Here is a 21,590-nt window from a genome sequence, read left to right on the forward strand (position 1 = left end):
GCCAGCGTCCTGCTGGCAGCTGGATTTTGTATCTCCTGTGTCACCCACTCTATGGCATTGAGGGCTGTTGTCCCAAGCCTCCTCCTCTCCCTAGGAGAAACCTCTGCTGGTGCAGAGGAGGATCCTGGCTAGATCCAGCCTGGCATCTGGCCTTGGATGAGGCAGCTCCCCTCTGGCTTGGCTGGAAAAACAGATAAAGGAGCCTCTGTTCCAGTGTGTTCCCCTAGCAGGAGCTGCCACAGCTCGAGGATGTCTCATCCAGGCACTGCTGGCCCTGTTATCCTGTGGGAGGAGGGATGGGGTGACCCCTGTGAGTGATCCCTAAATGTCAGCAGGATCCTCCAAGCATCCCTGATGTGCTGGGCTGGAGGCTCTGCAGGGGTGTCAGACTTGTGGGATTTTTCCTGGGGGCTGTGGATGTGACAGGGAGACCCAGCACGTCCCAGGCCCTGGGAAGAGGTGCAGCAGCATTCCTGCATGACAGAACCTGAGCTGTCCCTGCCCAGGATGGGACACCATCCCCATGGGCTTGGCTGGGCACGGCTGTGCCTCCATAATCGCCCAGACGTTGCCCCGAGGAGGAGGAGGATGATCCTGCTCGCTGTGGTCAGACACATCCCTGGCTGCAGGGGATGTTTTGCCGTGTCACAACACGCCCGGGCTCTATTTTGCAGGAATTTCTCCTGGTTGGGGCTTGCACCACTGCTGGACCCATCCCCTCTGCTGTCCTGCCCTGCCAGGATTCCTGGAGACAGGAGGGATCCCAGAGGGGACAGGAGGAATCTCAGAGGGGACAGGAGTGATCCCAGAGGGGACAAACCCTCCCCAGCTCTGCCTTTGCCCATGGAGCCCCTGGAAAGCACAGATCATGCCGGATTTGCACTTCCTCCTAAGCACTGAGGATTATCCCTGCTCGGCTCAGGAGTTGCATAAGGTCTTGGCTTCCCAGCAAACTCCAAGTTCTCAGCAGGTGCAGTGCAGCAGCCCCAGCCCCATCCCTGCTCCATCCCACACTGAACACAGCAGCTCATTCCTAACATCTTTATTCCTTTATTGCAAGGGGACTCGTTAGTGTGAGGGGGCTCTGGCTGCTCCTGCCCGCAGCGGCCACAGCCCCCAGAGCCTCCGTCCAGCAGGTGCACGCCATGGGTCAGGGCTGCCCCACCAGCAGCTGGGTTGGAGGCAGCCCTTCATAGGGCTGGAGGAGGCTCCACGGGCAGCAGGGTTGTGACAGGCAGGAGGACAGCAGAGCAGAGCTACAGGTAGGCAGGCAAGTCCTTCTCGATCACCTGCAGGCAAGAGGGGAGCGTTGGACCCTGAGAACATCCCCGGCCTCCCCCTCCTCCCCAGCAGCAGCACTTACATAGGGATCTTCCATCGGGCTGTACCTCTTCACCACTTGACCTTCCCGGTTAATGAGGAACTGTGGGAGTGAAGCAAGCCCTGGTGAGCGAGTCCAGGGCTCCCAGGGAGCCGGAGGGGATGTGGCAGCTGTCGCCCCCACAGACTCGCTTCCCCCTCAGCTGTGCTTGGGCAGGGCAGGGGTTCCCAAGGGTCTCTAGACACAGGAACCCCTTGGGATGTTCCTGCCCTGACACACGGGGTAACAGCACAGAGCAGAGCCCAGTGTGAGCCTCCCTTCTGCCTCAGCGACCCCCCAGCTCCCCAGAGGTAGGTACAGCCCAGAGGAGGCAACTGTGTCCTACCTTGGTAAAGTTCCATTTTATTGCACTAGGAGAGAAAAAACAGGAGTGAGTTTAGAGCAGAAAAGCCCTTCCTCAGCCCCAGCCAGGCCATGAGCCAAGCCCTCCCTGCTGGCTGCAGGACTGGGGGTCCCCAGGGCTCCCCCTCCCACACTCACTTGCCCAGGGTGCCTCTCCCTTTGGGCTGCTCCTTCATCCACTTCCAGAGGGGGTGAGCATCATCCCCGTTGACATCGATCTTGCTGTACATGTCAAACTTCACTCCGTAGTTCTCAGCAAATGCCTTGATTTGAGCGTTGTCCCCGGGCTCCTGAGGGGCCACACGGGGACCGTGAGGGGCCATCCTGACACTCCCGAGGAACCCGAGCCCCCCACCCCACGTACCTGCTTCCCAAACTGGTTGCAGGGAAAGCCCAGGATGCGTAAACCCTTCTCAGCGTATCGGGCGTGCATGTCGACAAGCTGAGTGTAGTTTACCGCGGTTTTCCCTCACTTGGAGGCCACGTTGGTGATGATACAGACGTCGCCCCTGCAGAGGGGGTGGATGAGCTGCCCTTCCCTCAGGGCAAGGGCAGAGGTCCCTCACCCTCCCGGCCGTGAGGGTTACGCAAGAGCCGCTGTGGCTCAACCTCGCCCGGCCCTGCATTCCACACCCCCCGAGCCCCCGGCCCCTCCGTCCTACCGGTACTTCTCCAGGGACACGTCGTTGCCATCGATGTCGAGGGCGTGAAAGTCGTAGATGGCCTTAGCCGAGCGCCAGTCGTCCGCCTGGGCACACTGAGGGGCGGGCGCGTCACTGCGGAGCTCCGCGCCGGCCCCGCCGCCTCCGCTCCCCTGTGGGACCCTGCGGAGCCTCTCAGGCCACGCCAGGCCAGGCCCGAGCCCGCACCGCCCGCCCTGGGCACCCCGCGGGAGAGACGCGGGGCCGGCCCCAGGCCCGACCCCCGCCGCGCGGACCGGTCCCGGAGCGGAGCGGGCCGAGCCTCGCTCTCCGAGCGGCCCCGCACTCACCATGCTCCGCACCGCGCTCTGCCCTGGTCCCGATAGCGCTGCCCGCGCCACCGCCCACCTGCACCGCAGCGCGCCCCGCGCCGCGCTGGCCCAGCCCATTGCGCACAAACCCCGCCCCTTTCGCCCCGGTCAACCAATCAGTGTGCAGAGAGGCGGCCTCGGCGCGATGATGGATGGAAATCTGACCAATAGAAAGGCAGGATGGGCGGGGTGGCCGCAGGGGTGTTTATCGGGAGAGACCACGAGGGCGGGGGGCAGGGACAGACCAAAGGGCGGGGTGTGGAGTCAGGTGCTGCGGACGGGAGCCCCCGGGCGGCGATTCCCTCCCGACCGCCCGCGCGTTCCGAACAGAGCCGCAGCCACCCAGAGACCCACCCCGGCAGCAGCAGAGAGACGCCCATTCCCTCCGGAGCTAACGGTAGGGGGCAGCTCTTGGCGGACCACATCTCCCAGGAGGCACCACGGTTGAGGCCCCCTCCATGTGCGCTGCGGCGCTGCCTGTGTGTGCGTGCGGCGCAGGCGGCAGCGCGGGCAGTCCGCGGGGGCCTCAGCGGGAAAGATGGACGACGAGGAGGAGACGTACCGGCTGTGGAAGATCCGCAAGACCATCATGCAGGTGCGGGGAACGGAGGGACCGGGAGGGCCGAGCCTGGTGTGCGGGGAGTTCCGCAGGCGCTGCAGGGTCGCAGGGTGGAGGTGGGGGACGTGGAGGCCGGTCCGCCCGCCTGTCCGTTCCCGATGCGGGCGCGTTCCTGAGCCCGGTGCTGCTCCCACAGCTCTGCCACGACCGCGGGTACTTGGTGACCCAGGATGAGCTGGATCAGACACTGGAGGAGTTCAAGGCGCAGTTTGGGGACAAGCCCAGCGAGGGCCGCCCTCGTCGCACCGACCTGACCGTGCTGGTGGCTCACAACGATGATCCCACCGACCAGATGTTCGTGTTCTTCCCCGGTGAGCCCAGGCCCGGGCGGGGTTCGGAGCGTGGGGAGGCTCTCGGTGTCCCCGGGGGATTCTGAATCCAGCGGGGATTCAGTCCCCCACAAAGGGTCTTTCAGTTATCCAAGCCCTCGGGGAGGGGGGTTCAGAGCACGGGGAGCTCTCGGTGACCCCGGGTCTGGTTCTTTCCTCAGAGGAGCCCAAGGTGGGGATCAAGACGATCAAGATGTACTGCCAGCGCATGCAGGAGGAGAACATCACCCGGGCTCTGATCGTGGTGCAGCAGGGAATGACCCCCTCGGCCAAGCAGGTCTGTGGGGACAGGGCTGTGTCCCACTCCGGGGCTCTTGGGGGAGCCGTGAGGTTTTCCCTGTCTGGTTCTGTGGGTAAATAAAAGCTCCAAATTTCCCTCCAGGTGAAAGCTTTTGCTGGAGCCTGTTGTACCTTAGCACAGGCTCTTTTTTAGCACCCAAATGTGTTTAACCAGAGTAGCTGGTCCTGGTGGCAGTAGCACAGCTGAGGGCCCCTGAGCAGGCAGGAGGTGGGGGAGGGAACAAGAGATGTTTCCCTGTTCCAGGAGATCCTTGTGCTCGTTCCCAGCCTACCTGTGTGTGTGTGAGCCCAGGGCTGGGTTGTGAGCCTCAGCCCAGAGCTGAGGAGCAGCTCTGAGCACTGCCAGGGCTGACCCAGCCGCCTCTGATGCTCCTTTTCCTTCCAGTCCCTGGTTGACATGGCTCCCAAATACATCCTGGAGCAGTTCCTGCAGCAGGAGCTTCTCATCAACATCACAGAGCATGAGGTGAGCAGGGGCAGGATGGTCCCTCCATGGCTCTGGCTGTGTTCCTGCTGTTCCCAGAGTCCTCCTGGCTGGGCTGAGGGACACAATTGTCCTTTTGCCCTCCCAAATCCCCTCCAGTTGCTGCCTCATCTCAGCTTCTCTCGTGTTTGCAGCTGGTGCCAGAGCACGTGGTGATGACAAAGGAGGAAGTAACGGAGCTGCTGGCCCGATAGTATCCTTTGGGTGTCTCTGGTTCCCTTTGGGTGTCTCTGGTTCCCTTTGTGCGTCCCTCCCTCCTGCCTGGGTACAATGAAATTTGGGCTGAAAACCCCTTCTCCTGCCATGCTTCATTTCTCTGTTTCATGAGCTGCCAACAGCCCAGGGTGTGGCTAGAGCTTCTCCTTGACTCCCAGCTCAGCAAACTGAGGGAGAACCAGCTCCCCAGGATCCAGGCTGGTGACCCTGTGGCCCGGTACTTCGGGATAAAGCGTGGCCAGGTGAGAGGAGCAGGCTGAGGCAGCAGCTCCCTGTGGCAGGGCAGGGAGGGGATGATCCTTGAGGGCATTTTGGAGCAGAAAAATTGTCTCTTTCTCCTCCTCCTGAGCTCTGTGTGTGCCTTGCAGGTAGTGAAGATCATCAGGCCCAGTGAGACGGCAGGCAGGTACATCACCTACAGACTGGTGCAGTGACACAATGGGTAAGGATGAGGGGACCCCTGCTTGGGGCTCTGGGCAGTGCCAGGGGATGTTCCAAGGTCAGTGTGAAGCAGCTGCTTCCAAGGAAATATCTCAGAGTTCTAAATGGCTCATGGAGGGAGCTGCTGGGGAGAGCAGGGTGAGGCTCTTCTGTCACTTGTGCCTCTGCTCAGGCTGTGCCCACTGGGATTTGGGGTGTTCAGAGGGACCTGGAGCAGCATCAGGTCAGGGGCAGGATGTGATTCCCATCTCCTTCTCTTCCAGCTGTGAGGAGCTGTGTGGCTCCCACCAACAGTTCACAGACACTCAGAGATTCCTGCACTTCAGAGATGGCCAAGGAAATCCTCCTCCCACGTTGCCTCTCTGCAGCCCTGTCACTGGGGCTCATTCCCTGTCTTCCAGCTTGGACTTTGTGCTGACCCCTCAGTCCCATCCAGGTTTGGCCATGGAGACCTGAAGTGATGGGAGGAAATGAGAGGGAAAGGTTTTTGCTTCCCTGTTTTATGGGCTCTTGTTTAAAATAAAGGTTTGTACCCTCAGTGCTGTGCTGTTGATCAGCTTCTCCCTGTGGCAAAGCCTCGAGACTCTGCAAGTTCCCGATTTTTCATATGTTTGGAATCTCTTCCTGCTGAGACTCTGCATCCTGGCTGAGCCCTGCAGAGCCTTTACCAGCTACCCTGGGCAGTTTGGAAGCTGCAGTTCAGACTTACCTCGTTCCTTCCCTCATCTCCTGCCCTGTCCCCTGGTTTGGGACCTGGTCTTCCGACACTGCCATGGAGAGTTGCTCATCACCCCCAGCTGCACTCATTTAAATCCATCCCAGGACTCTGGGGGGCTTTAAACTTCACTTTTTGTTCCAGAAGCACTTGGATTTGGCCTCCTGCAGCTGGGGGAGCCTGGAACACCCCGATCTCCAGGACAAACACGGGTCAGAACACACTGGTTTTATTGTTTTTTTGGGAAGCTTGTCAATGAAAAGACAGCAAGGCAGCATCGTGCAGCAGCACAGGCCTGTCAGGACAAACACAGAATTGACACAACCAGGAGGGAGCTGCTGCTGTGGGAAGCTCAAGTGCAGCTTTAGCCCCTTCTCTCACTCACTCACCCTCATCATCCTCACCCACCCTCTCACACACACGGTACCGCCGTGGGAGCAGCATTCCCACATCCTCCTGCTGCCCTGGAAAAATCCAACTATCCTGTGGAAGAGCTGGAGAGCACAACTGATCCTGGGGGGTCTCCAGCTCTTCCCTGGCTCAGTTCCAAACCTGTGAGTTAACCTGGGTTTATGTACCTTTGCTGAGATGGGTTCTCCATCGATTTCAGAGAGCTCAAACCTCCCGTTCCTTGCCTGGTTCTGCAGTACCAAGGTGTCTGAGACCCCTCAACACCACCTGGTCTGTCTCCCACAAGCAGGAGAATGGAGGAAAAGGCTCTCAGCTCACTCCAAGCTAAAACTCTACTTGTTTCTCTGTGCCTCAGTGCAGGAAAGTCTCATAGCTTAAAAAAAAAAAAAAACAAAAAAAACCCAAAACCACTTTGGCTTTAGTCTCTTTGCCAGCAGAGGTAGTGGCGTCACGTTGAAGGGCTAATTGATGTCTTTACAAAAAAGGAAGCTCAAGATAATACTGGCTGGAGCTGGGGCTGTGGTGGCCCTGAGGAGGAGGAAGAGGCACCTCCCCAGGGGGACCTGCCCCCTGCCCAAATCCAAGAGCAGAGGGAGTTACTCCTGGACTTGTAGCGCAGCTTTGTGGAGGTGAAATGACTGTACAATGCCTGTACAAACCCTGAGAGCTCAGCAGGGCTCAGGACCCTGCAGCCAGGTCACTCTGCCCTGAGGCTGCCCACATGGCTCCTCTAAGGAGGGAAATGCCCACCAGTCCAAATGCCTGTCAATCCAAGCACCAATGCAGATGCCAGCAGCTGGGCCAGGACCACTCAGTGCTGAGGTTTTTGGGGCAGGAAATCCTCTGAGCTGCTCCCAGTTCCATCCATCCCTGTGGTGCCATTCTCCTGCCCATCTTCAGTGATTGTTGTCCCCATGTCACTCCTGGCAGCCTTGGCTCCCTTCCAGTCTCAGACATCGGGGATGATCAAGCTCACCCAACCTCCATCTCCCAGCACAGGTGTGGGATTCAGGGATTCAGGAGCACAGCAAAAATAAAACACCTGGCACAGGCACAGCCCTGGGTTCCTTCCCAATCCCCAACAAGTGCAGGCTCTGCCCAGACTCAGCTCCCTCCCAGGCAAAGTCCTTCATGGCCCTGGCTGAGCCGGGGATCCCAGCACGCTGTTACTCTGCTCCCCAGCAGGGCACCAAGGGGCTCAGGGGTTTTGTGTGACAGCTCCAGGCAGGAATCAGCCAGGACTCTCCTGCAGCTGACACACCAAACCCCGCCGGGCTGCCGCATGTCCCTCCCACCCTCCACATTCCAGTTTCCATTGTCTGGGCAGCCTCTGGGATTTGCCCCTTTGTCCATCCCAGCGGCTTAGGTGAGCCGGGGCTGCAGCTCGTGGCTGCCATGGCCCCGAGGGGTGCCGGGCTGGTTTGTGGCATCCCTGGGGCTGGCAGGGCTGCGGCTCTCAGGGTGTTCCTCCACATCGCTTTGCTCGTCCCCAGGGCTGCAGCAGCGGGGAGCTGAGCCCTCTGCATCGGACTGGCCCACGCTGCAGCTCCGGCTCCGCGGCCCCTCGCTGCCCTCGTCATAGAAATGAACTTCCTCCGTGCTGGTCTCGCTCCCCTGCTTGGTCAGGTGTGTCCGTGGCTCCCCGCCGTCCTCCAGCTCCGAGTCAGAGTCCACAGAGCGGTCGCCGGACTCTGTGGGACAGAGGAGCTCTGTGCCACCCTCCAGCCCAGCACGGTGGCATCAGCAGCAGCTTCATGCAGCAAACCCGGAATGCCTGGGGCAGGGGATGGGTCTGTGTGCCCCCCGTGCCTCCCAAGGGACCTGTGCCCACCAGGAACCCGCAGTGCCTCTCACTGACCTGCGAGTGAGTCAGCGCTGAAAGCCAAATTTCCCTTCTCCGAAGGCAGCTCCAGGTAGGGGCTGGTGCCCAGAGGAGCCACAGGCTGGGAGCCTGCATGGGCCTGGGAGGGAACAGGGATGGTGGTGAGGGCATGGAGGAGAGTTCTCACTCCCAGAGAAGGTTTATGGAACATCCCCTGAGGTCCCCCCTCCCTGGGGATTCCCACCTGCTCAGCACCACTGGCCACCTCCTCTGTGCCTGAGCCACGTCTGCTGGCCGACGCCAAGTCCTTGTGCTCAAAGATGGTGGGGTAGAAGATGATGAGTGCCTCAATGATCCGAGCTTGGTGGGGATAATCCACCAGAGAGGACAAGGAAATTGTGGCATCCGTAGGCCTGGGGCGCATCAGTGTTGGCCCAAAGACGATGCCCAGGTTGCCTGAGGTCATCTTGTTGTCCTGTTCCACTTCCATGATCCTGGGTGGGAGGGGAGGAACAGCTTGTGAGAGCAGGGAGGGAGAGGGGAGGACGGGCAGGGCTGGGGAGATGCTGGACTGGAGCAATCCCCTCCGGATGGGCAGAGAAGCAGCTGCAACCATGGACCCTCCTCCTGACTCCAGTGAGGAGGCTGCACTCCCCTCCCCAGCCCAGGGGACAAAGGGAAGGTGCCCACAGCCACACAGGCTCTGGCCATGCCCCTCTCACCTCCTCAGGTGCTGCAGGAGGTACTGCAGCGTGGCCATGTTCTCACTGGGGAGCTCCTTGAGCAGCTCCCTCAGCTTCAGCACCAGGCTCAGCACCACCTGGTCGGTGTCAGCTCCTCTGTCCACCAGCTCGGGGCCGCCCTTCCCGCTGCGGCCCTTGGCCTCTCCGCCCTGCAGGCTCTCCTTGGCCAGCCCCATCAGCTCGTTGTACAGCCGGAACGGCATCAGGGGCTCCGGCAGCTGCGGGGAGGGGAGGGACAGGGACAGGGGAATTATTCCAGTCCTGGGAGCAGCTCCCACCTCCAGCAGACCTGCACCAGTGCCGAGCTGCTGAGCTGGCAACACCTGGGGCATTTCTACAGTGAGGAAACATCCCTAGAAGCACTCAAGGCCAGCTTGGAGAGGGCTTGGAGCACTTTAAACATCCATTTCAGAATTCCATGTGTTTGCGACCTGCAGTGCTGCAAACCTCTCCCCAGAGGTGATATTTATTTATCCATCTCCTGGAGCATGCCAATCCAGTCTCGTTAGCTCCTGGCTCTTGTGAAGTTCAAGCCAAAACCTCTGTTTGATCCACCCATGGGTGCTTCCTGCTAGGATTGCTAGGTTGCTGGGATTCCCTTTTTTCCTGGAAAATCCCTGGCTGGGGTGGGCCCAGCTGCAGGCTCCCCAGTGGACAAAGGGTGGCTGGGAAGAGGACAGGATTGGGTTGTTCTGGGTGGGGGAGGGAGGATGTGAAGGGCACAGGATGTGCAAGGCATAACCTGCAGCAGAGGTGGGGCTGCAGCAGGGGAAACTCTGCTTTGAAGTTTGTGTGAAGCTGGTGTTGACAGCTGGGTGTTCCACATGGCTGGGGATGTTTTCAGAGCAGCCTCAACGGATGTTTTGGGGACAGATTGCCTCACAGCAGAGTGGGTTCCTTCCATCCATCCCTTCATAGAAGGACTTTAACCCATTTCTCTGCAGCAAGGGGTCAGGTTGGAGCTCAACACTGATTTCCCCCTCTCTTTCCACTCTGCTTCTCTTTGGAGAAACCATGGAGGCCACTCAGAGCCCTTGACTCCTGATGTGCAGGACCCAAGGACACAGCTTTCCCTGTGAGGTAACACAGAGCTGCCCTTCCGGGGGTGTCAGAAAAAGGCAGCACAAAGGGTTAATCCACGGCTGCCTGCGGGGGAGAAGCAGCTTCCGCTGTGCTGCTGCGCTGCTGCCTTGTGGTGGTGGCTGTTGGAGGATGTGGGTGACGCTGTTTGCAATGACAGTTTGGGTACAGGGTGGGGGTGCTGGGGATGAGCACGTGCTGGGGTGGCCTCAGGGGCAGAGACCCTACTGAGCCCACCCCAGAGTGATCCCAGGAGCAAGAACCCTGCTGAACCCACCCCAGGGTGATCCCAGGGGCAGAGACCCCACTGAGCACATCCTGGGGTAGTCTGAGGGGTAGAGACCCTGCTGAGCTCACCCTGGTGTGACCCCAGGGGCAGAGACCCTGCTGAGCCCACCCCAGGGACAGAGACCCTGCTGAGCCCACCCCAGGGTGACCCCAGGGGCAGAGACCCCCCTGAACCCACCCCAGGATGATCCCAGGGGCAGAGACCCCACTGAGTACATCCTGGTGTGACCCCAGGGGCAGAGACCCTGCTGAGCCCATCCCAGGATGATCCCGGGGTAGAGATCCCCCTGAGCCCACCCCAGGGTGATCCAAGGAGCAGAGACTCCACTCAGCTCACCCCAGGATGACTCCAGGGGCAGAGATCCCCCTGAGCCCACTCTGGTGTGACCCCAGGGGCAAGAACCCTGCTGACCCCACTTCATGGTGACCTCAGGGGCAGAGACCCCACTGAGCCCACCCCAGGATGACTCCAGGGGCAGAGCCCACCCCATGGGGACGTGACTCAGCCCCTGCAGGGTGATCTTTGCTGGCCCCTTCCCTTTTTGGGTAGCCAGTTCCCCAATTGGAAGGGGTGGAGCGTTCCTTGTTCTGTGCTTGGGCACGTCGCTGTTCTGCGGCTGTGACCGCAGTGACGCCGTGTGGGACCAGCTGGGGGGGTCACAGTGGCCCCATCTCCAAGGCCAACCCCACCTCTCCCCCCTGGGAAGGACACCTCCCTCCCCACCCACCCAAACTGAGCCAAATTTGTGTCGAATTCCTCCTGCCAGGTTGGTTCCTGTGGCCAACTCCCCTCCTTCCCCTGCCAGGAGGCACCACCAGCACCTCACCTGTCTCAGGTAGAGCTTCAGGACGTTGCTGATGTCATGGGGGGAGGCCTGGGACAGCTCCACCAGCTCCTTCCCATTCTCAAAGGCTTGGCAAAGCTTCTCCACTCGGGTCTTGACACCGTTAACTCGGTAGATGCCCTGTGAAAGAGAGAAAAGGGCAGCTGAAGTGATGGGAGAGGTTCCTCTTCATGTTTGCATGGGACAGTGAGCTGTGTGCTCCCACCCTCTCCTTTTGGAGTGGGAAATCCCTTTGGGAAGTCATTTTGGGATATCTCCTTCCAGGTCAGTCATTCCTGCTTCATAGGAAAGCAGGAGGCAGGAGAGGTGATTTTCCAAAGGCAGAGTTTGGGATGTCTGCACCAAGCCCATCCCTGTGGAAATCTTAAATCAAGCCTGCTGATTTTCCAGAGGATCCTTCCAAGGGGCTGTGGCTCAGCCAGCTGAGGAGGAGGAGGAGGGGGGAGTGTCACTCACCTTTGTTTTCAGGGCCCGCTTCTCGATCTCTGAAATGCATTTCTTGACGATGAAGGGGATCCCATCTGGGCTGCCCTCAGACGCCTTCGTAAAGTCTTGCCCAAAGAGCTGCAGCTTCCCTTGGAGCTTCTTGTGCCCACACTGGATGGCCAAGGTCTCCAGGCACTTCTTGTGGCAGGCCAGGTAGCACTGGAAGAGAAAGGAGAACATGTGGAGGTGGGGGGCAGCCACAGAGACACCAGGAGCTGCTCAGAGCATGGCAGGAGACAGGAAAAATGCCTTGGGCATTCTGCAGCACCAAGGGACAGCCCCATGCTCCACCTGGAACCCTCCCCACAGCAGAAACGTCCTCCTGACAATGGTCAGAGCTGGGTTCCACCCCCAGCTGTCCCAGCTCACCTCCTCACACTCAGCTCCCTGGAAGTAGACGTAGCTGTTGCACTCCCGACATTTGGAAGGGGCACGGAGCTTCCTCAGCCGATGGGTCTGGGCAGCTTTGGACAAGCCAACATTCCTGAAGGGCCCTGTGGGAGCTGCCAGCTCTGGGGTGATCCCATTGATGCCTAGGGAAAAGGAAATGTGAGGTCAGGCAGAGCTTGAGCAGGACTGTCACTGTCACCAGTCTGAGCAGGGCTCATCCCTCAGGGACACCACCGGGAATCTGCAGCAAATGCTGGGTTTGCCTGCAGAAATACTGAATTTGGGAAAATTCAGGGCTGGGGCTAGTGGGGGGTATGGCAGCGGCACTGTCCCCTCTCACCCTGTCACCTCCCACCCTGTCACCTACTCTGCTCAAAGGGAGTGGTGGTGCCGTCCTTCTCCTCCAGCTCCTCACTGGAGGACGCGGTGCCGTTGGATGACAGCCGCTGGAGCTTGTGGCTGAATTCACCTGTCCCAGGAAAGCACACAGACCACTGAATCACCTGCAAAGCTGCTTCTCTTCTGAGAGCTCACCCCATCCCTCAAATCCCACCCTGTCCCACTGGAGATCAGCACAGTCATTTACAGCAGTGCTCTCACAAGGCAGGTGGAACAGGGGATGCTCCTGCCTAACTGGGAAGCTCTGGGTTTAGACTGGCTGTGCTGGGAGGGGCTCCTGGGCTGTTCCCATATCTACCTGCACTGGAATCCAGGCTGCTGTCAGCATCAGCAACAGAGGTTGGCCAGGATTTATGGACCTGGTGTCCCCTCCCACCTGCAGAAAGAACACACAGTCTGTTGGGATTGCTGTGTGTGTTTGGGAGGGAATGGTTGGAGAGCAGCCTGGAGAATCTGGGATGACTGGGGGAAGCTGCTGGTGGGGTTTGGTGCCTCCAGTGACACCCAGCAAGGAAAGGGGAGATGGGAAGATGGGCAATGGTTTGTTAGGGAGCAAAATGCCACAGATCTGACTTAGTGTCCTTCAGGAAATCCAGTTTGGGAGGCTCCCAGCCCATCCTGCTGCTGCAAGCAAAGCCCCTCATACCCTGAGGGTCCCACTCTGCTCCTGCCTGGGAGGACATGGGGCAGGTGATGAAGAACTCTGGGGCTCCAGACTCACCTCTTCTCTCAGCTGCTCCAGCCCCACTTGGTGACTCCTTGGGTCCTGCTGCTCCCTCTGAGCCAGTCCCAGCCCCCTCTGCACTCGTGGAGAACTCGCTGGCGTTGAAGCTGCCCTTCCGTGGCCGAGTAAAGGGAGACCTGCAGGGGGAAAGGGAATGTGGATGGGAAGGAAGGACATTTGGAAACTTTATCCATGGCTGCCATCCACCAGTCTCTGGAATCAAGCCTCTTAAATACTCAACAGCCTGTCTCAGCCACTAAAGCATAAGAGGGCAATTCCCAGCTGGTCCAGCCCCAGCGTTCCCAGCACGAGCTGCCTTCAGGAATGCTGAAAATCATCCTGCCTCCTTCAGGAGAGCGTGGGTGGCAGAAGATAACGAAAGGAACAGCGCTGAACTGGAGCATTACCCAGGAATGAACCCTCTCCTCCCTTACCAGGCGTTGTGGGACACGTAGGGCTCGAAGTCGTACTGGACGTCGGGCTCGTCGCCGCGCTGCAGCTGCCGGACGTGGGACGCGTACTGCTGGCCCGGGTCGTACAGCTTGCTGCTCTCACACAGAGTCTGGAAATTCACGGGCAGCGGCGCTGTCTGCATGTGCATGGTCTGGTAGAAGGAGATGGTGGCCTAAAAGTGACGTGGAGAGGGATAGATGTGAGCTTGGCGGGCTGGCACGTGAGGAGCTCCGGGTTAGGTGGGAAATCGGGAGCATGAAGTGGTGCTTTTCAGAGGGGAGCTTTGCATCCACCCAAAAGCCTCTGGAATAGAGGCAGCTCTGCTGGAAGGCAGCTCTGAGCTCTCCAGAGCAGGGCACAGCCACCTCCTGCCCTGGGGATGCCCCAGCCTGGCCCCACTCACCGACTTGATGACCTGGTCAGTCTGTTTGATCACTTCATGGATCTGCCTCAGGGCGTTCACCTTGGTGTCCTCCAGCTCCTGCTTCTGCGTGTTTGCATCGGCCACACAGGTGCGATACGTGGCCATGGCCTCTTCTGCCTGGGAATTGGGAGAGCAAGGGATAGGAACAGCTCAGAGGTGAGGAGAATAACAACAGCCCCTTGGACCCTGCTCATCCAGGCATTCCTGAGGATCAGTTCACCCCACGAGGGGACAGCAGGAGCAGGGAGGCCCCTCCAGAGCTGTCACCTTCCTACCTTGTTCTTGGCTTCCTCTTCCAGTCGCCTCTTCTTGTCCAGGGTTTTGGTGGTGATGCTGCTGGTCGTGTTCTGCTGCTCCTCCTCAGCTTTCACTGCCATGTACTTGGCCTTGTCGTGCTCCTCGCTGCGCTGCATGTACGTCTGCTTGGCCTTGCGCAGGTTCACCTCTGCCTCTTGCTGCCAGGGAGAGCCAGGGTGAGGATGGAGCCCAGCAAGGGGTGAGCAGCTCCTGCTGGGAGCCCCCAGCACAGCAGAGCCACCCAACACTGCTGGAGAGGGGCAGGGTGCCCAGCACCCTCGGAGGAGGTGTCACTGAGTTGGAAACACAACTCCAATCACTCACCAGTTTCCTCTGTGCCCGGTGCCACTGCTCCTTGATCTCCTTCCTGCGTTTCTCATGCTCCAGGCGTCTCACCGTGAGTGGCTGCAAGGGGAGGGAGGGAGGAACAGCCCCATGATGAGCTGAGCTGAGCTCTGCCCTCACCAAGACTCTGCACAGAGAAGTGCCCTGTGGTGGTCACTATCACTCCCAGGACAGGTCACTGGTTTGTGCCAGGGATGGAAGTCCACAGCCTGGGAGTGCTGGATGAAGGTTCCCTCTGGGCTGAGCTAAGGAAGAGCCACCTCTGCAACACCAGGAGCTCCAGTCCCAGGAAGGACCTTCTGCCCCCTCACCTGGAGGAAGGTTTGTTGCTGCAGGGTGTTGGCTGCCTGCAGAACTGAGGTCCCGTGCTCCATGTCCTGCTCCAGGGCCAGCAGATAGATGGACAGGAAAGGCATGTTGGTCTGGGGAGAGGGAAAACACATCTCCCTGAGCCTCAGCACCCAGTGTGAGCCCAAGGAGATGTGTCCTTCGGGGAGGAAGAGCCAAAGGCAAGGTAAGGCTGGTGACTGCTGGTAAAAGCCCAATCCTGAACTTCTCCAGGCAGAGCTCTGGAGAGCTGCCCCCATTTCCTCCCGAGCTGGGGCACATGGAATGGGCTCTCCAGGGCTGCTGGCTCCCAGTCCAGCCTGGCACTGGGGGCTTCAGGAACTTGGGGACTTACCTCTTGACTGATGGTTTGCTTACAGCTGTTTGCCATCTTCTGGAGCCCTTTGGCAAAATCCATCTCTGGAAGGAAGAGGTTGAAAGTGAAAAGACACACGAGACACTGGGATTTCCCTGGTGGAACCCAATCTCCTTTTGCAAAATTAATGAGGAACTTGAGGAGTGAGGTTCCCACTGACCTGGCAGCATCAGCCTCCTCCAGGAGGGACCTCAACCTGTCCCAGGGCTCAGCCCTGCTCCAGAAGGGACCCACCTGCTGTCCCCCCACTCACCCAGTGTGGTTCTTTTCTCCAGGTACCCAATCAGGTCCTTCATGTACTTGGAGATGGTTTTGGCGTACTGGAGGGCAGCGTCCACGCCCCCCTCACAGCGCTGCAGCATCACGTCCACTTCCTCGGCCGGGGGACGGGCTGTGGAGGGACAGACACTCTGTGAGCTCCCAGTGCAAACCCCCCAGCTCTGTGCAAGCCCTGGTGCCACCAGCTCTGCTGCCTTGCCCCAGCTGAGCAGTCACGTGTGGCTCAGGATGGCAGTGATGATGGGGAAGGTGCCATTTCCTGCACAGACCCCAAACCCTGCACCCAGACTCATCCTGCTTACCTGTGTCATAGCTGTCCATGCCTGAGGGCACTCCATCTCCTCCAGGCCCAGGAATCCCCCCATAGAGGCTCTCCATGGTCTTTGGGAATTGGGAAAGAAGAGGGACTGGTCAGCCAAAGGGATGGGGAGCAGCTGGAGGGGCTGGCAGATGGATGGAAACTGGAGCAGCTGGAGCCTTTTGGCCACTGCTGGGAGTCAGCTGTGCCCAGGCTGTGCCCAGGAGCTAAGGGAACTGTCACTGGGGCAACACCCTGCTCTGGGCTCACACCAGAGCCCTGCACAATCCCGAGCCCCGTGTGCTGGGAGCATCCAGGTATCCGGGCATCACTCACCTGGTTCTGGTCGCTGGGTGGGATGGAGAGGAGGGTGCTGCTGTCCACCTCCCCCATGAGGAACTCAGACACCCTGTGGGGAGAGGAGCATGGCAGGGTTCAGCACAGGGACAGTGGCAGGGGCTGTCTCCAGGGGATGGCTGCCCAAACTCCCTTACGTGCTGCTGAAGGACACGGCGATGGTCTCCACGGCCTTCTCGAACTCCCGCTTGTCTGCCTCATTGTTGGATTCGTAGTGGAAACCTGGAGATGAGGAAATGTGGGAGCCCTGTTGCCACAAGCAGCTGTCCCTGTCTCAGCAGAAAGACCTGCCAGTTCCTGCTGGTATCAGGGGCTGCTTTGGGGCTGGGGAAGGGGCTGGGGTGAATCAAGGGAGCAGTGGGAATAATCATCACTATGGACAATGGATTTTTCCAGTGCAGCAGTTTCCCCCTCCTTCTTCCCAGGACTGATGTCCCTGACAGCATCCCTTGGCTTGTGTTTCTATTTATTCCCGTTACTCAGGGCTGCTGTAAAAGTGCTACTGGACCTGTTCCACTGCCTGGCTCCTCCAGATCCCTCTCCAAGCAGGATGAACTCCTTCAGGAGGGCTCCTGCTCACAGTTAAATGAGGAACCACCAACAGCCACAGGAACTCGGGCCAAAAGCACTTGGCAGGCTCCCACACCAAGGGACACCAGCAGCCAGGGCTCTTGGGCAGACCCTGGATCAGCCCCTTGGGGTGGGGAGAGGTCTGCTCCCTCCCACCCCTGTGTGGGACCAGCCTCATGGCAGCCCTGTTGTCATCCTGTCCCCTGTGGTTGCTCTGGGGTGTCCAGGAAACTGTGGGTGACTCACAAGGTTGTGCTGTGCCTGTGGTAGGTGCAGCCACCCCCTCCCCGTGGGTGACAGCGCCGGGAGGTGCTGCCCAGCTGGGATATGACCTCCAAGACCCTGCTCCATAAACACAAGAGGCTGCCAGGAGCAGGATCCGATTATTTCAGTGTTTTTCCTGTGGCTGTGCCTGGAAACCCCCAGGCAGGATCTATCATTTCTGACACTGCATCATCCTTAAAGCTGAACCACGGCAAGAGGCAGACGATGCTTCTGCCCTCTCCACCAGTCCATGGGGCAGCCTGGCAACCCCTCCATGGGGGAGAGCTCCCCAGTTCCACCCCCATCCCACTGTGGGGCAGGAGGGGAGCGGGACAGAGTTCCCAGCCCCACTGTCTCACCCTTGACTTTGGAGATCAGGGTCCCAGCAGCCGTCAGGGTCTCCAGGGTGTTGAGCAGGGGGTACTTGCTGATGACCTGGCGCAGGATGCGCAGGGTTTCACCCAGGCACTCGTGGGCCAGCGGCCGCTGGGGCTCCTTGGGATCTGCAAGAGAGGGGGGCTGAGATGCTGCATCCTTGTCCCATGTCCCTGCCCTGTGTCTCTGCTCTGCATCCCTGCCCTGTGTCCCTCCCCTGTTTACCTCCCAGCCATGACCCAGGCAGGGACCTGCTGGCCTCAGGGCTTCCCAGGACTGGCACGGCCACATCCTGGTGTCCCACACCTCCCCACAGCCCTGGCCATGTGTCCCCTGCCCAGCCTGGTGTTGCCCAGGGGGCAGTCTGACCTTTGAGGCATTTTTTCCTCCGTAGTAACTTTTTCCCTTGAAAGCAGTTTGGGAATTTCCTCCATTTCCTTCCCTCCCTCCTGCCGGATGGACGCTCCCAGCCGGGAGGGATGGGCCTGGTCCAGCCAGGCTTGCTGCATCCCACAGGTTTTACACCCCGGGATCCCCTCTTCTGTGGGCTCCAGTTGCAAACCCAGGGGTCTGGTCAGGACCCCCCAGTGCAGGGCTAGGGCTGGGGACTGAAATCCTCGTTGGGAAGTGAGGAATCTCCCACAGGAAAGTGCTGGGATGGGGAATCAGGACACACTGCCCAGCTCAGCCAGACAAAGCCCACTCCCCATCCCAGCCCCCAGTTCAGGGTTGGGAAGGGGTATCTACAAAACCAGCACTGACAATGTGGTGTCACAAGCCCCCAGACCACGGGATCGATTCATTCCCCGTGTCCCCTCGGGCAAGGAGAGCTGCTCGTGAACCTGCAGACCACCCAGCCCCTCCTGCTGGCTGCCCTGGTGGGCTGGGGGGCCGTGCCCGGGACCCCATGGGGGTCGGGGGGCCCTGGCAGGCGGCTGGCACCGCAGCGCTGTAAACAGGAAAACGGGCGGATGAAAATAGCTCAGGGCAGGAAGCTGCGTTATCCTGGCTCCGAGCTCCACTCACGCACCCCTCACCCACCACCTCTGACTGCGGCTGCACGGTCCCCTGGGGGTCCCGGTGCCCTCTGGCCCAGGCTGAGACCCCCACCCACGGGTGGGTCTGTCCCAGGGTGTTGATGTTTGGCACGGGGTGGGCACTCACCATCGCGCAGCACCATATCCCGCAGCTTCTCCAGGGCATCAGCAAAGCGGGCGACATCCGCCAGCAGCTGGGAGATGTCCTCGGGGTCGATGAAGGGACCATCCCCGCCCTCCATGGGGCTGTAGGATGTGGGGGTCTTGTGGCCCTTGGGCATGGCACGGGGGGCCGCGGGCAGGGAGAAGCTGGCGGCGCTGGCATGACGGCTCAGGCTGGTGGGGCGCTTCAGGGTGCCCACGGCGCTGGGGCTGCTGCTGAGCTTGGCACTGCCTGGGGGCAGCTCCCCCACGCTGGAGCCCGGAGCCTCCAGGCAATCCTTGCGGGAGAGGTCCTGGGGAGCAAGGGAGAGTGTGAGGGCACAGCCAGCATGGTGGGGACCCCGGAGAGAAAAACACCTCAAGACCCCCCGCACCACCATCCTGGGCAAGAAGTTGTTGCTCCCTTGCCTTGTTGCCAGACCCTGCAGCTGTGTCGTGCCTCAGTTTCCCCAGGTAGGGATCACCTTCTTGGCAGAGTGGGTAGGGTCTGGGCGTTTGCCTGGCTGCCCCCACCAATCCCTGCCAGCTCCTCGGGGTCCGTGTTTGTCATGAGGGGCACACAGTGACGGCGTGGGTGACACTGCTTGTCCACCCCATCACCCACCGTGATGGAGCTGCCCATCTCCAGGGGCTGGGGACCCAAACACAGTAAAATGGCAGCAGGGTCCGGCCCGCAAATCTCTTCCTCTTTTTCAGCTGCTCCCTTGCTGGGGGAGGAGGCAGAGACAGGGACACCTCCCAAGCTATTGTTGGGCGCTTTGCAGGTATTTTACAGATGGAGGAAGCCCCAAATTTCTAGGGGTAAAATTGGACTGAGGGAGGGGCTGGTACCGGCACTGTTCAGAGCCGTGCATGGCTTGAGAGCCACCCATCCAGCGCGAGTCCTTGGGAATGAGGAGGGGACCCTGCAGCCCCTCAGCCCCCGCAGCAGCTCCCACCAGTGACCCCCAGCAGTCGGTGTGACGAACGTGCGGGGTCTGAGCATCCCCGGCCGGGCGCTGCCGGAAGTGTTTTTGGCACCGGCGAGACAGACACGGAGCGCCGAGACCACGAGGCTTCCGCGGGCGAGGGCGAACGGGGGAGCCCATCCCCGGGGGGGGCCAGACCACCATGGGGCTGTAAGAAGGCAGAAACGCTTCCACCTCAAAACGCCTGGGGCCACCCCAGCCCTTTCTCAGTCCCCCCGGGTTGCAGCGCCCCCCGTCCCTCCCTCCGGCTCCCCGGGGTGCCCCCGGCCGTACCGTCAGCCTCACGGCGGGCGTGCGGGGCAGCGAGTCCAGGGAGCGCTGGGGCGGGTGGGCTCTGCCCGCCGCCGCCGAGGGGCTGTAGCTTTTCTTGCCCGCAGCCCGGCCGAGCATCCCGCTGGCCGCCACCCATAGGCCCCTCTCCCGGGGAGTCGGGACGGGGATGGGGATGGGTGTCCCCTGCTAAGGAGCCGCGGGTGGGCTCCGGGTCGCCGTCGGGCACATCGTGCCAGCCCGTTATCGCCCCACGCACCGGGACTGGGGCGCAGGCGCGGGGCGGGCAGTGCGGGGTGCGCCGGGGAGCCCCGGCCGGTAGCGTTTCCTCCTGGCCCCTCCGGCACCGAGGGGGTCCACACGTCAATAAATAAATAACTGGCAGAGCCGAATCAGCGGGGCTGGCCGAGCCTGCGCTCGCCCCGCTCCCATCCCGGTCCCCACGGATATTTGTGAGTCTCTCTGCCGTTGCCAAACCCTCGGCCTCAGCCCCCCCATTTCCTCTCTGTCCCTTCCTGCCCTCCCACCTCTGTTCGGCGGCTGCTCCGTCCCTTTCATCTGGGGCAAAATCCCCCTCACCCCAGCCCCGTGGGTAGGGCTCTTTCTCGTTTCCCTCCTCCTCACAGACCTCCTGGACGTATCCAGGGCCCCATCGCCAACCTGTGGCTCTACCCAGCAGTTCCGTGGGTGCTGTTGCCCCTACAACCCCCACCGTGCCAGGGCTACGGGGGGGACACTCACCGGTAGGGTCGGTGGGACGGGGCTTCCCGCCCGGCTCTTCTTGGAGATGGAGGGGGTTTTAATCAGCTCCCGCTTCTTCCGGGAGAACATCGTTCCCGGGGGGCCGAGCCGCTGCCCTCAGCCCCTCGCTCGGCCCGGCCGCCGTTCCTCACGGCGCCGGTCACATTCGCGGGGCGCAGTGTCAGGAGGGCGCGTGTGACGCCGCCTCGTTTCCTCATCGGCCTCGCGGCCCGACCTGAAACAGGAAAAGCCGAACTCGCATCGAGGAGCGAAGCCGGGGCTAGGGGCACCTTGGCTGCCCTGCGGGGTCGCAGGGGGCAGCGGGACCCCGGCAGTGCTGGGGACGTTTGAGAGGGTTTTAGTGCTGCTTACAGAGGGGTGGGGGGCTGAGCCCCACTCTTGGGATCGGTGTTGGCTCCCATGGGACTCCCGCCCTCGGGGGAGTTCACCCTATTTGGGGTCCAGGGAGGACAAGCTCCATCCCTCTGGAGGCCCCAGGTGTGGGGGTGAGTGGGATGGGGGGCTCTGGGCTCCCACTCGTGGGATGCTCCCACCTCTGCCCTTCTGTGGGCTCAGTGTTGGGATTGACCCTCTGGTGTCACAGCCCTGCCCCCTGTCCCCACCGGGCTCTGCGCAGCCACAGTCTCTCCCACCCACGGGACATCGCGACCTCACAACGGGAGTATCAGGGAACGTCCGATAAACCCCTGTTGAAGGCCAGGCCGGGCCCTCCGGGCGCTGCCCAGGGGCTGCTCGGGCTGGCGATGGTGTCCCCCCGCTTCATCCCGGGACCTCCCCGCGGAGCCGGGGCGGGTCGGGGCATCTCGCGTGGAACTTATACCGACCCCGTGGGGACAGGGGCTCAGCCGGGTGCGGGGCAAGGGGAGCGGGACGGGGTCGGGGATGGGTGAGGTGTGAGGACAAGGGAAGGCGTACCATGCCCTGTGTGTGTGCGTGACCGCGGGTGCGCGCGGGCAGGTGCGTGGGAATGTCTGAGGGTGTGATTGAGTAAATGCGTGT

The 21,590-nt window shown here is 60.9% G+C and overlaps 3 protein-coding genes across 3 annotated transcripts; 1 reads left to right on the forward strand and 2 right to left on the reverse strand.

Moving 5' to 3' along the window:
• Positions 1–1,027: 1,027 nt before the first annotated feature.
• On the reverse strand, positions 1,028–2,822 carry GPX4 (glutathione peroxidase 4). Its single transcript, XM_033082307.1, has 7 exons — positions 2,715–2,822; positions 2,386–2,480; positions 2,088–2,232; positions 1,862–2,013; positions 1,707–1,731; positions 1,364–1,423; positions 1,028–1,289 (listed from the first exon to the last, which is right to left on the reverse strand). The coding sequence occupies exons 1-7, from the start codon at positions 2,811–2,813 to the stop codon at positions 1,257–1,259; spliced, it is 609 nt and encodes a 202-aa protein (XP_032938198.1). The 5' UTR covers positions 2,814–2,822; the 3' UTR covers positions 1,028–1,256.
• Positions 2,823–3,190: 368 nt separating this feature from the next.
• On the forward strand, positions 3,191–5,662 carry POLR2E (RNA polymerase II, I and III subunit E). The gene is made up of 8 exons (XM_033082418.2): positions 3,191–3,330; positions 3,491–3,665; positions 3,845–3,960; positions 4,369–4,449; positions 4,602–4,660; positions 4,847–4,925; positions 5,052–5,125; positions 5,388–5,662. Exons 1-7 carry the CDS (start codon positions 3,274–3,276, stop codon positions 5,115–5,117), a joined length of 633 nt encoding a protein of 210 aa, XP_032938309.1. The 5' UTR covers positions 3,191–3,273; the 3' UTR covers positions 5,118–5,125; positions 5,388–5,662.
• A 390-nt stretch (positions 5,663–6,052) lies between these two features.
• ARHGAP45 (Rho GTPase activating protein 45) lies at positions 6,053–20,712 on the reverse strand. Its single transcript, XM_033082417.1, has 23 exons — positions 20,571–20,712; positions 18,557–18,884; positions 17,377–17,520; positions 16,321–16,405; positions 16,163–16,235; positions 15,831–15,909; positions 15,503–15,640; positions 15,229–15,293; positions 14,858–14,968; positions 14,526–14,606; positions 14,180–14,359; positions 13,884–14,021; positions 13,462–13,652; positions 13,025–13,164; positions 12,602–12,679; positions 12,272–12,373; positions 11,884–12,047; positions 11,485–11,673; positions 11,011–11,148; positions 8,795–9,033; positions 8,317–8,566; positions 8,109–8,211; positions 6,053–7,941 (listed from the first exon to the last, which is right to left on the reverse strand). Exons 1-23 carry the CDS (start codon positions 20,658–20,660, stop codon positions 7,613–7,615), a joined length of 3,435 nt encoding a protein of 1,144 aa, XP_032938308.1. The 5' UTR covers positions 20,661–20,712; the 3' UTR covers positions 6,053–7,612.
• Between the last annotated feature and the right edge of the window lie 878 nt (positions 20,713–21,590).

This window comes from Catharus ustulatus, chromosome 29 (genome assembly GCF_009819885.2).
Source record: "Catharus ustulatus isolate bCatUst1 chromosome 29, bCatUst1.pri.v2, whole genome shotgun sequence".
NCBI classification, from domain to species: domain Eukaryota; kingdom Metazoa; phylum Chordata; class Aves; order Passeriformes; family Turdidae; genus Catharus; species Catharus ustulatus.